At 40.7% G+C, this 14,212-nt stretch overlaps 2 protein-coding genes across 3 annotated transcripts in view; both read left to right on the forward strand.

Annotated features, from left to right (window-relative positions):
• IQSEC1 (IQ motif and Sec7 domain ArfGEF 1) overlaps positions 1 to 11,755 on the forward strand; it is a 338,913-nt gene extending 327,158 nt beyond the window's left edge. Inside the window, 8 exon segments of the mRNA XM_032699314.1 lie at positions 5,730 to 5,779; positions 7,098 to 7,241; positions 7,243 to 7,281; positions 7,283 to 7,320; positions 7,322 to 7,389; positions 7,392 to 7,457; positions 7,460 to 7,513; positions 7,516 to 11,755. Of these exon segments, the coding sequence (XP_032555205.1) occupies positions 5,730 to 5,779; positions 7,098 to 7,241; positions 7,243 to 7,281; positions 7,283 to 7,320; positions 7,322 to 7,389; positions 7,392 to 7,457; positions 7,460 to 7,513; positions 7,516 to 7,685 (629 nt within the window). The 3' untranslated portion in view covers positions 7,686 to 11,755.
• Positions 1 to 14,212, forward strand: part of LOC116792417 (prophenin and tritrpticin precursor-like) — a 610,102-nt gene that overhangs the window by 533,025 nt on the left and 62,865 nt on the right. The gene's annotated exons all lie outside the window — the stretch shown is intronic.

Genomic DNA, 14,212 nt, shown 5'->3' on the forward strand with positions numbered 1-14,212 from the left:
TTCATACTCATATGTCCATTTGCTTCATTAAAAAAGACATAGGACCTTGATCCAAAATCAGGCTGAAGTTGAATATTGGTGCTTCATTGGCCCCAGTGCATTTTAGATCAAGCCCCTGGTCTTCACCACTCTTAAATCTCAGATTTGAGGATACTTCATCATCCTTTTTGTTGTTTTGGTTTTATTTCATTGAAATGAGAACTACCATATTGTCAATATGTGAGTTCGGTTGGTATCTGTGCCCCTAAATATGATTTCTGATTGACTTTTTCATTCCATCAGAATTATTCATCTATCTCTTTCAAACATTACCATGTATTTAAATTCATGTAATGGGTTTTATTCAACATTTATTCAAGCATTTGTAATCATGAACCCATTCCACGTTTCCACAGGGCATGCCTACGACTTGGCATGCTCGTTCCTGAAAATAACTTTTTTCCATAACAAAAAGTAGAAATCACTCACAGACTGCAGGGTTTATCAATGAGTTTGTTAAACCCAACTAAACTTAATTTTAACTTGCAATAGCTGAGAATTATGGAGAGTTTCTGTTTGGTCTTGTGCAGTGCAACTGGCTTGAGAAATGACACGCCTGTTATTGCTTTGGTAGTTGGTGGAGTAACTTTGGTGACATGAGACAGGTCCTTTCTGCCTTTTCTCAGGGAATAGCTTGCATGTGAGGCTAATTTTGTGTTTTAATACGAGGGTCAATCCATAACAAAACAGAGATACCTCAGTTAGGAAGATGCTGCACCCCAGTGATGATACGATATTAAATTGCTTCTATAAAACAGTATGGAGTCAGGTGCCTCAATTCTTCTTTTTCTGGATGAAACACAGGGTCAGCAAGGAGCAGGAACAAGAGTAGTGGGGCTGTGTGTGGACTTGTGTCTGTCTGTTGGAAAAGACACAATGCAAGTGGATTTTTGGAGAGGTCCTTTCTACATTTAATCAGAAATAAATCTAATAAACGTGAGAAAATGGCCTGGTTGCATATTTATGCAGTAAGGCAGATAATTGTCCAGTGAACATTGCAAAAAACAAATTTTTAACTGTTTATTCAACGAAGGGGAAATATGACTGACCAGCATTTTGGCTGCAAGGGTACGTGACTGAACTGTTTAAGAAATAGTCCCCCAGACATCCCAGCAGTAAATGGTGGCTGTGGAAAGTCACTTGAAATGTCCCTCTTGGAAAAGATTGTGATTCCTAAGCTGCTTAGATCCAACAAATGCTGATGTCCTGAATGATTCTGACTCCTAAACTGGAAATCAGACAGGCAGGATTTCTCTGTCAGGAAACAATGTCAGGAGTCGTTTCCTGACGATTGTTCTTCAGTGTGAAAACTGAACTCAGAACTGTGCAAAGGATCTGTGTGAGGGTCTCAGTTTGAAAGACAATATTGTTCACTGGGGATTGTCAGTTCTTTCTGTGGAATAAAGAGCAGAATGTGGCAACCAACTGCTCCAAGATGTGACTGTGTCCAAAAGTATTTAGTGCTTTATTTTTTTCTCAAAAGAGAAATGTATCATTTTTATTGCACATTCTTCAGCTGTAGTCAGGGAGGAACTGAATTTATTTGTCCCGGACTTGGAAACTCTTAATTTACAGAAAAACGTTAGAAAGCAGACAAATATTAATGCAGCTAAAGCTGGGGTTTGTCAGTTCTGATAGTGTTCTGGGCACTTCACCTCTTACCCCCTGTACAATTACATGGTGAGAGGTTTACAGACAGATGTGAAAGGTGTGGTGGCCCATCAGGGCCATTAGGCCATGAGAAGAATGATTTGGTCACCAAAGCCGAGCAGGGAAGATTAGAATGGTTATGTTTCCATTTCTGTGTCTCTCCTAAATTTCTGGACTGATTTTAGGCAAGTCAGTCCCAGTTCCAGCCACTTTGAGTGGCTGGAGGCCCCAGTGCTTTCACCTTGAGTTCACAGTGGGGAACTGTGGAAAGCAAACCTTGTGCTTCCCTCACCTGTAAGTGGAAATAGTATTTACACACTGCACTGGTTAAAAATTCCAATGTTATGGTTAGCCCCAGTGATACACAGGTGGCATAGCCCTGTAGTGCTGCAATCTGCACACATGCAGGGTGAGATAATGGTTCCTATAAGTTGGGCTTGTCTCAAAGCAATCACAGAGCATTAAAGACTCTTCAAATACCAAAGCAAAACCATAAAGTAGTTCCAGAATTAAAGGTCTATTTGCATTTTGCCTATAAACTCAACCAACCTTTAACTTTTAAAATGTTTGTTTCTAGCTTCCAAAAAAACTTTCTTATTTTTTATGTTTAGCAGTTTTATAATGCATTTTTAAAAAATTTCTTATATTCCAAAATGTAATGGAAAAGACGGTGGAACTTCTCAGCATTGTAATCCCCTTAAAAAGACTCTGAGTTGATGGAATTACAGAATCCCTTAATCTCTTAGATCAGTCTGTGCTGAGATGGTGCAGTCCCTGGCTTCTTCCTCATCCCATGCAGGCAGGGTTCATTTTTCCCTTCCTCTCCCTTGGATTTTGCTGCAGAGGATACCAGGAATCTTTGACTCCCTTGCTAGAAGAGCTTTCCAAGTAGGGAGAGATTTTTCCTGTCTCTTCCCTTGTCACTGTTGTAACATTTCCTATTTTTCCAAGGAATAACAACAGTAAAGGGGTATGATAGAATTCACTGGGTGCTTTAAATAAAGCTGGTTTGTATGAATTAAATCTTTGGTGACACGTTTATGATAATACCAAACCATTTTACAGACACCCCACACTGTCCCTAAACACCTTGTTATCACCAACTTTTCTGTCTTATGGAAGAGACACTGTTTCACATAGAAAACAAGGTGAAAATGAGGGGGTTACAAAGAGTCTTTTCCCTCTGGAAAGGGGTGTCTCTGAATTAATGACTGGAGCATATTTTAATCTTTTTTCCACACTTTTTTTCTCAGGACATACAAAGCTAGATGACAATATATTTTTTAGCTAGTGTATCTCACTGGCACAGAAGATAGTTTCAAGAAATACAGGGTAGCAGTGAGAAATACTTCCACTTACTGTAATGATAATGATAATACCTGTGCATATACAGGACATATCATACTTATATAAGTTAAAGATATTTCTTATAAAGAATATTCATATCTAACATCAATTAATTACTGAGATGAATTAGAAAAGGTTAAATTAATTGAAATTTAATTTTATAAAAATAAATTATAAACCACTCTAAGTAGCAACCTTAAAAATTTCGAGTGAAGTATTTGCTTATCAAGCAAAACCAGTCTTCAGATTTAATAATTAACACCCCGCTTTTTAGCACAGCTGCTAATTATTCTGCCAGTACATGCTTAGATGCAATTCTAGTCAAGGGTCACCATTTTCTTGAAATGCATGTGAAGGCTGAAGTTCTGGGGAGACATTTTTGAGATGGGATGCCATCCCAAGGACCAGGGAACTGTCTGGAATAAACACACCTTGGCAGGGGGAACAGTCCTGGGGATTCAGTTAATAGCTCTCATGTCACACTGTATGTCAGGACAGAATTGGGCTCAGTTTGGTTTAGGAACACAACAAAGGCTCTGTACAGCGATAGTGCCCATCTGAGGGGAACTGCAGGCTTTAAAAAGGATTTTTCTGTGTGTTCTTGGCTTTGCCCTGGAGTTATTCTGAGCACAAATCCATCTGTCTCTGTCCGTATATGCTGTGTCTGTGGTTATTTTAGTAGATGTGACTCCTGCCACACGCAAAAGGCATCGGATTTTCCTGTTTTCCTTCGTTTTTGGCCACATTGAATGACCCATGTCAGCTCTCAGTCTTATTTGCAATACTGACTGCTAAGAGGTGACTGTCTTTCTCAGTGTGTTTGCATCAGCAAGCAAGAGTGATTTGAGTGTTAATCAGTACTAATCCCATTGTCAGAGCAGAAAAATATCAAAGCCTGACTAGAAGTGAAAATAAGGGATTACCAAAACCAGGTTTTCTTGGGGGAGTTCCTAAGATAGTTCAGTTATGGTTTGGCTGAGGCTAAAACTGCAGCAGGTGGAACGATGAGCTTTTGACAAAGACCCTGTCTAGGGGAATTGTTCCAAATTCCACCAAATTGAACAAAACACCTTGACCACAAATCCCCTCGATTTAATGTCACTGGAGAGGGATTTGTCCTGGGGAGCAACTCTGTGATAATGAGAGAGGGGGAATTGTTCCAGTAGCCTAAAGAGAACTGTAGCTCTTAGAGAAGCTTGTGTTTCAGGGCAGCATCCTGGGAGCAGCCAGGTCAAAGTTATGCTTATGAATTCAACAGCTGGTACTTTTTGATCACATTACAAGTCTAAATTGGTCTATGGAAGGGTCTGTCAAGAAGGGTGAACCTCCCAGGAATCACTGTTTTGTCTCAATTCTCTAGTTCTGATCCCAAGTGGCTTTGAGGTGTCCCTGATGAGAGTATGCCACTCATTGGTTTGGTGATGCTGAAATACTCACATACTCACATTCTCCCCCAAAACCACCTCTTAGAGTAGAAGATTCTGAAGGCAGCAATGTACCAATGCAGGGTAGAGATTGTCTTTGATATCTGGCCTTGTAGGAAAGCAAGGAGAGAACACTGAGAAGACTTTGGTTTCTAAAAGCATGTAGATTTTAGGGAAGCTTTAAACACCTGATCACTCAAAGGTTAGCTTTGTTTATGCACCCTGCCAGTACAGTATTCTGAAACTGCATAGCAATGCTCAGCAACCTGTCTTCTAAAAAAATCTGTATTTCCACTGCAGCCATGTGCTATTTTCTCTCCTGTGAAATGAGAAATAAAATCTGGGATCCTGTGTCCTATTTATAGCCACCGAGGTCTTTTGGCTCTTTAGTCTGGTGTTTCACGCGTGGTTTTAGGCAAACGTCTCTGTAGTTTGAGACTGTTGGAGAACAAATCCAGCATACTGAAAGATAAAGCACTGCACAGCTAAACAAACAAAACCTAGCCATAATGTCAAGACAGATTCCAGATTTATTGATCAAAAATTAAGTTTAGTTTTTTTAAAACCTCATGAAAGAAGATTATATGAAATCCACTGAGGTCCAGAGCTGAAATTGAAATGATGAAACTAATGCCCCTCACCAGTCCCCCACACTGAATCACAGACTCACAGGATGTGCTGAGTTAGAAGGGACCCACAAGGATCATCCAGTCCAACCCCTGGCCCTGCACAGGCCCATCCCCAAGAGTCACCCCCTGTGCCCCAGAGGATCAGCCAAACCCTCCTGGAGCTCCGGCAGCCTTGGGGCTGTGCCCACTGCCCTGGGGAGCCTGGGCAGTGCCCAACCAGCCTCTGGGGGAAGTTCAGACTATGTCAGTATTAAATTTTGCACTTAAATTAATATCACCCCACAAGTATCAATGTGCTTAAAGAAAGAAACTTCACAGCCAATTGGACTCCAGGAAATCAAACAATTTAACATCACTGCTGGTCAACGCCCCAACCACAGCACTAAACACCGACTTTAAACCCACGTATTTTAAGACTTGTATGAACTAAAAAAAAATCTTCAAACTCCCCCTGCTCGTGTTAGTGAGTGCCAGCCAAGCAGTGAGTCAGTGCAGAGGGCCCTGCCAGCAGCCCTGTGCCCGTGTGTGCCCGTGGTGTGTCCCTGGCTGTGTGTAGAGCTCCCGTAGGATGCAGGGCAGCAGCTCTTCTCCCCGGGTGTCGTGTCGGTCTCTAATCTCTGGTGTTGCATGTCCTGGGCAGGCAAGCGTGGGCGCCGCAGCAGTGCAGGATCGCTAGACAGCAATATGGAAGTAAGTAGGAAGTTCCTGATGTCTAGCTGGATGTGATGATGTGCATTTCAAACCTTTCTTTTATATATACATATTTTTTTGCTCTTTTTTCTTCTAACACATAACCTGCCTGCCACGAATAAAATGCATGCCTAGGCTACTCACTCCGTATTCTTCCCAGCTTAAAAAGCACTGACAGCTTGTTTTGACCAATGGCATTTTTGGTTTGAGCTAACCTTGTTCCCTTTGTTCCTGCAAGCATGGTTAAATGGATATGATGTGTCCTTTTGCCACCATTTCAGTCTGGTCCCAGCTTAAAAGCCCACTTGCTCTTTGTTACCAAGTACACTGTTCTTGCTGTTTGGTATCTAGCTACAACTATTGACTGTCATGCTCAACCATTCCCATTGCTTATTTTCGAGTTCAATTGCTAAATGTATGCAGTCATGACACCATGGAATTGCACAGATAGGGCATGGGAGGAAAAAAATTATTAAGATAGGTGAATTCAATGTGGATTTCATGAGATTTCATTCATCTTAAAACCATTTATATATACTGTTCATGTCTCTGAATTCAGCTTGCAGATTTTTTCTTTTTTTTTTTCTCTTTTTTTTTTTTTTTGTGTGTTTGCATTAGGTAGATTGCAGTTTAAATCTAGCACACTTTGCCTAAGTACTGTTGTGTCCCATAACTCTTTAAAATACAAACCCCAAGCTTCCAGAAACTAATTCCAGGCTAAATAATAATGTTGGACCACAGGTCAGAATAACACAATCACATAGAAATCTTAGTGGCAAAAATGGTTCCATTTAAACATAATGCAGAGGTAGGCCTGAGAAGCAGCACTGTGACATACAGTAGTGGAAAACTATCAAAAAAGTTTTAAATACTATTTTGAAATCTAAACTGTAACTGTAATATTTGCTGCTGTACATTTAACTGTTTAGGCTGAATTTAATGTAGCTTTATTTTTTTTGTTGTTGTAAAAAGCAAGTATGGTATTTTTTACAGTATTTTAAAATGTATTTTTCCTTTAAAAAGACACCTCTAGGTCTTAATGTCATGTTACTCTTCCATGACATTTTTTTTAATTTAAAGTCATATCTTTCAATATCAAAAGTACCGAGAGAAAGACATTAAATGCTTAACATACCCCAGGAAAGGCACGAGTGCCTCACTGGCAACTTAGAGAAGGTGGAAATAAGATTTTTCCTAGAACTCTTTAACATAGTCACCCAGGTGAACACTGAAGGAGGAGTTTGTGGGTCAGTGTGAACGTTTTCTTTTAAACATTTTAAGATTTTTTTAATTTTTATTTCTATTAATTTCTTTTTAGGGGTCCATCATTAGCAGTCCTCACATGCGCCGAAGAGCTACATCAACCCGAGAGTGTCCATCTCGCCCTCACCAGACTATGCCCAACTCCTCCTCACTCCTAGGGTCTTTATTTGGTAGTAAAAGGGGGAAGCCACCTTCCCAAGGGCCATCCACCATCCGGCTCATCACAGCAACCCGCGCACACCCGCCGCGGCACCGCACCAGCACCACGCCCCGCACCCCGGAGGGGCAGCCCCCGGTGCACCCCCACCACTCCCAGTACTGCCACCTGACGCAGAACCCGCCGCCCTACCACACCACCACCACTACCACCCTCCCCAGCACCTCCCGCACCCGCACCAGTACCACCAGCACTGCCCCACGCCCACGGGCAGCACCCCCCATACCTGCAGCACCCCCACGCCCCGCACCCCCACCGCCACACCCGCCACCACAACCCCGGCCACGCGCCCACGCCCAGCACTCCCAGCACTCCCAGCACTCCCAGCACTCCCAGCACTCCCAGCACCACCACGGGCCGCCACACGCCCCCCTCCACCTCCGCCAGCACAAGCCCAAACACAGTGGCATCAGCACAATAGTCTAGGACAGAGACCCTCCGCTAACTAGAGTTTTTAAACTGAGTCACAAAGGCACTTACAGGAAGCAACAAATAATCATATTGCCAGTTTTTACCTAGACAGTTTAATTGAGCCGGGTGAGCTTAAAGGCTTGCTGTTACTAAATAAAATAATGCCATTAGTGTTTTACTTATCTACTGGATAGATGTCCACCATCTGGTTAGTTCTTATTTCCAAACTGCCTTGAAAACATGCTGCTTGCTGAATCTGACTGAAGCTACCTTTTACACCAAATCCCTTGACAATTTTACACGCGTAACGAAACGTTAGTCTATGAAAAAAAAGGAAAAAAAAAGTGAGACAGAACCAAATGTTGCATTCTTGCTCTTTTATTCTCAATGGGCAAAAAAAATAAGTAGACCTGATATGGTTGATGAAAGTACGTAAGTAAACTTTATATAATATAAATATATACATATAAATATATATATATATATATACTGTATAGTTAACATTTGTGCTTGGAAAGAAATTTTTTCAGTCCACCAAACTAGCAATATAGACTTTACAAGGAATTCCACTTACTTGATAGGACAGTATAGTAGATGAATAGCATATGAAAGAGTAGACCAAAACATTAAACGTTAGAAACAAATTTCAGACATTTCAGTGTTTTCATTGCGAGTCTCCGGACTCGCTGGGATTTCTAAGCAATCATTACTAAATGTGCCAAGTAACATAGCATTTAACTGTCGTAGTCAATACTGCTTTGTATAATCCTTATTTTATTAACACGATGATATCATACGTAATCAGTATTATAACTGCTCTGCTATTTCAGGTAAGCAAGCTTGTTAAGATGCAGTAATTATACCGTAGCAATGTAGGGGGGCCACTTCCCAGTGGTCACCCTCAAGCATTGGTCACACAAGTTCTTAGACACTTTAAAGGCTGTGATAACTGTGAATTTACATGATCCACATTTCTTTTGTATGCATATGGATTTAAGGAACACCCGGGAAGGTTACGACAGGTGCATTACACACTGCAAAAACATTCATCTCAGACATGAAAATAGCCAACTTCCATCCTCCTCAGCTACTTTGTTTCCCGTTTACCATAATTTCTCATTTTTACCCCAGTGAAGCTGAATTCTAGTCAAGAGTGGTTTCCAGGTGGAAGTGCTCTAAAACTTGAAGGTTTGTTTTAGAATTTAGTGTAGGGGTTTTATATATATATATATATATATATTAAAAAATCTGTAATTCCATGTAGCCATGTGCTAGCAACAAAGTGGCTTTACCATTTTTACTCATCACATTTGTTAGTTTGAAGCACCCAGCACTCAGCAGGCTGAGTTTATGCTCAAACCCTCACTTCCATAGTCCAGTTAGTTGCAAGACATCACATAAAAATAGGCTGTGCTGTTGTTGCTTATGTGTTGTAACCAAACCATTTGCAAATTTATATACAGTTTTTATCCCGAAATCCTGTACAAAGTTATACATGGCACCTGCTTTGTAGTTTCAGCACTTTGAGCCACTGCAAGGACTTTACACCTAAACAGTAGAGACAGAGAATCACAACTGCAAAACTGTACCAGCCTAAAAGCAAACCTTGAAGAGGATGAGCAAAAAGTTCCAGTAAGAGATGGGTAAAATAATAATGACCAGTGGGGTTTCTGTTGAACAGTAACGGGATTGTCAGCAGTGATGAGGACGTGAGAACAACAGAGTGACTTTCCATGCTGGCTGGCTTATGGCATCTCTGGCATGCGGGGAGGGGGGAGAGGTTCAGTATTTTTTTCCCTTTCATACCATTGATATCACAATACCAGCAAAACTGCAAACTGAGCACTTTGTTAACTCCACAGAGAGCAAATACAGCAATCTAGAGTTGAGCCTTTTGTTTCGATCTGTCCACATTTGTTTTGCACGTGTGCAATATGTTTTCCCCTTCTGCACCTTCTCCTCTGAATTATCTTCATGAAAAGAAAGCAAGTATTATTTTTCTGTATCACTCATTCTGTTCTAAATTCTGCGGCCTCGGGGTTCCCCGAGGCTCTGTTCCTTGCAGTTTAAAAAATATATACTGTTCTTATAAGGGAAAGTAGACCTGTCTGCATGTCATCTAATGTTATTAGTGTGAGGCTACACTCTACATATTGTATATTTGCAAAATATATCAGTGTTACTGTTGATATTAGTTGAAGTAAAGTGATAACATATTTCAATATGTAGACTTTTCTTCATACATCTGTACCAATAGTAGAGTCTAACTGTAATTTATAGGTTGTTCCAGAAAAGATAAAGAATCATTCAAGTACAAACATCTTTCAGAAACTGCATCTTTTAATTAAAATAGAGGTAAGAATGCTCCTCTTCACGGAGTGATGGAGTCTGTACGTGTTCAGATGCAGAGGCGTAATGTAAGATAGTCTGTGTATGGAATAAAGGCACAATATGCAGTAACAGTGGAGAGGAAAATTTGACTCCAGCTGTGTTGATTAACGCTGCAGATGTTAAATCACCCAGATCTGCATTTGCTATATGTTTAAAAACCCCTTTCATTCATTTAGAGTTACATAGAATATCTGTACTTAAACAGTAAGCCACATTTTAATGCTTTGACCACTGATTTTCCATGTGCAGTCAATGTATTTGTGAATCAGAATATTGAGGAGATGTCACTGTGCAAGCAAAGGAACACTGACGTGTGGTTTTGTGTCCACGTGGGGAAGGAGCCTGGCCTGCCTGGGGCTCAGTTGCACGTGTGAGATCCCGTCCTCTGAGCCCGGCCTTAAAAACCAAAGCTGGGCCTACAGGAGCACTGTATTTGTACCCTCTGTTCTTTCGAGCCAATGAGGAGAACAGTGGACTTGACTATTTGTTTCTAGTTTTGTTCTGTTTGGTTTTTAGACTCTATGTTTGTATGTACTTTACCAAACAAAGTGTCTTGGTGTCAGCATAAGTCTTAAGAACTTTGCGCTTGTTAGAGGTTGCAGTGAAACCCCCTCTGATCCGTCCTTGATTAGAGCAGTGTGGGTCATGCCTAGCATAGGAAAGTTATCTTACTTAACACTGCATGGGGTTAAGAAAATTAATTTTTCAGCCTGCAGCGAGGAGTAGATTGAGCAGGGTTTTTTTCTCAGATGCCATTGCCAATTAAAAACTGGTACAGAACTGCATAGAGTGACCATGGCTGTCTCTTCCCAGAAACCATGTGGCAAAGTAGTAATGCTGATTTGAAAAAATGAAAGGGAAACGTTAAGAGTGAAGGTGTGGCAGTAAAAATCTTTTCTGGGACAACAATCAAATATATATTTGGGGGTTTTATTTTTTTAAGTTAAGAATGAAATGTAAAACAATGTAAAAACAGAAAACAAAGCTCATCCTAATATAATGTGCGTCTTGTATTGCTAAAACAAAAAAAGAGCCTAACATACAGTGTAGAATGATTTCCCATCATGTACTGCATGCAGCAGAAGCCTCTTGTTTCTTGATAAAATGAGCTGAGAGACAGTCAGCAGATATTTAAACACTGAATCTCTAGATGTTGACTTGCTGTTCCACATGAAGCTGTGTGTTTTCTGCAGTTAAGCATGCATTTTGCTGTTCCCTTGTAAAATACCATTGCACTTCTTGCCTGCAAAATGGATTCTTGTGTATATATTTAAAAGAAAAGTGGAACCAATAACAAGATTCAGTTTGGAAAAGAGAGAAGGGGGTGTGCTGAAAATGGGACCAGTAGGGGGAATAGAGAATTCTCTAAATTGTACATAGTGTGTAAATTAGCATTACTCTAAGTCTGCAGTCACTTTGAGGTTGCCTATCTCCTGCTAGGAACTTAAATCAGCTTTGAGTTGTATTAAACTGTTAGAATTAGGTCTTGAATGCAGACTGTTAAAGACTTCAAAAACATTACGCTTACAAGAAGCTTCTGTTCTGGGGAGGCTTGAGATCCCTTTTGTAACTCTGGGGAAGAAAGGAGTGCTTTCATTTTAATATGCATTCTGTTTGTAAGTAGTAACAGACCCTATTGATGTAAAAGTATAACTGTGATCATGTGGAGAAATCAAATAAATCATTTAAAACTCCTCGTTTCTCATTTTGTGTAACCCAAGAACTTACAACTGTTCAGATTTGAACCGAAGGGAATTCCTCCCGATGGTATCCTGGCCCTGCTGAGGCAGTGGGATTTCTGCTGCTCGCTCCAGAGGGGCCAAGAGTTCAGTCTTCATCCAAAATTAAAGACCAGGTGGTAGAAATGGTGCTCAGTCCCATGGAGACTGACCCCTTTGATTTATTTGGTGGTGCTGGAAATATATTTAGTTCCAAAGACAGTAAGAGCAAAACACACCCATTGACCAGGACACTGAGGCTGGACAACGAGAATGAGATCGTGAAACTTTGTGACACGTGAGCTGCAGCTGAGCCCGTTAATCCTCTGGCTGTCACGGGGCCTCAGGAGCTCCTGGCCAGGGGGCTGTCTGCCCTTGGAGAGGTGTCAGTTTGTCCTTCCCAGGGGGACATTCCTTGGATTCCGCATGTGATCAACACCCCTTGGCTGGAGTTCCCGGAGTGCCTTCTCCTCTGTGCCCACTGGCAGGGAACCCTCACAGTGCTGGGACTGAGTAAGTACTACCCCCTTCCTACCTGTCCTGGCCGGCGGGGGTGGATCTCACGTTGCAGCACCGAAGGGTCACTGGGACGTATTTGCCACACGTGGCCGTCCCAGGATTTGCCATGACCCCCTGCAGTGACTGTGGAGAACAACCTGGGAGATGCTCCACTGTTCTTACTTTTATGCATTTCCTACATTTCCGGGGGTTATAGTATGTCTGTAAAAAAGCTAATGCTTAGCTATCAGTTTAAATTAAATACTGTGTTTGCTTATGTTTTCTATGAATTTTAGGGGATTCTTGAATTATTTTGTGGAAATAGTCAACTGTGACCTTTTTGTGAATGCTGTAATTTCAGGAGGTACATCTTGGATAGGTAAGTACCCGTGTATCTGTCTACATCACTGTGTCACCCCTCTGAGCTGTGTGACCCATCAGAAGGGGACCAATGCCTCTTCCATCCTGTAGTGGAAGTAGAAGAATCTGCAGTGCTGTTCTTTGCTGGCACTTCTATTTGTGGTTCAGAAATTACAATTTTAAGAATTTTGGTACATTACATTTTGAGGAGACAAAGAGTCTTTTGTCTCTAATTTAGCTCAGAGTCTGTAAATGCTGTTATAAATCCAGGGGTTTATTTCCTGATCCATTTAAAAAGTAGGACCTAAATAATACGTTTAAATTCTGCTGCTTTCTACCTAAACTAAGACTAGGTTGAAAGCAGTTAGGATCTGGCACGACATGTCCCTGCCCATGGCAAGGGGTTGAAACGAGATGATCATTAAGGTCCCTTCCAACCCAAACCATCTTGTGATACTGAAATAAAATAAAGAGCCAAAGGAACCTCAGCAGCAATGTGGTTTGTGTGGTGGATTTGCACCAGTTGCAGTAAGCCAAGTAACTTAAATAAAAAAATTCAGTGTAGGTTAAACATGTAACAGGTTAATAGCTCACAGTTGTTGATAATTTTTATTATAATTTTTATTATAATATCTTTAAGTCTCTGATGAAGCTTGTGTGCCTGTATCTAGTGAAACATACCTTCATTTAAGAAGTTTTATTGCCTTCAGTATCTTACCCTGATCAAGGTAAGGTCAGGGTTCTCTGTCATAAGTTGTAACTGAAAATCACACCTTTTACAGGTCAGAAGTCTAATGTTTGAGAAGTTCTCCTAAACTCTGTTTTGTGCATTTTAGGTGTTTGTGTGCGTGCAGCAGTAAACACACTGATTGCATGGATGAGTTGTCATGCCATAAACAACTTCAAGCTCTTCTAAATAGCAACTTTTTAAGAGGAGGTTCCTTGCCAGGTATTTTCTTTATTATTTTGGTTGGAATAAAGAAATGCAACATTAAAATGGCAGGAAAAACAACTAAAAAACTTCCTGTGTTTTGTCTGTATCTCTCTTCAGGTTTTTGTTGACACCAAACAACGAAGTCTATTTAACTTTGTTTTTTCCAGTTGGCCTTAATGGTTGATTTTCATTCAAAGTTTCACCAAAACAGGTGAAACATTTTACCATATATTTCTTTGGACTATACATATTAGTTGTGCAATGTTTTATTCATCAGCTACACTCTGTGCAGAGGTGAGATATGGGAGCCCCAATTACTTTTGAATATTTTGTAGGGTATTGCAGCATTTTAGATGGAGCTTGAAACATTAAGCCAACTTCTGGGTTTTTTCCTGCAGTCATTGAAACAACTGTCAAAAGGTATCAGAATTATGGTGCTGTTAGGATTGGGTGGTTAAATCATATTTCAGCATATTTATGTACTGACAGATGTGTTTGCATAAGATGAACAATGTACTTAGAGTAACATGCCTCAGTAAATCTCAGTTGGTATTACACCTTTTCCCAAAGGAATCTTTCTGGATTTTTACCCTACTTACGACCCTCTTACTGATTTTTGCTGCTATATTTTGTTGACATAA

This window comes from Chiroxiphia lanceolata, chromosome 11 (assembly GCF_009829145.1).
Source record: "Chiroxiphia lanceolata isolate bChiLan1 chromosome 11, bChiLan1.pri, whole genome shotgun sequence".
Taxonomy (NCBI): domain Eukaryota; kingdom Metazoa; phylum Chordata; class Aves; order Passeriformes; family Pipridae; genus Chiroxiphia; species Chiroxiphia lanceolata.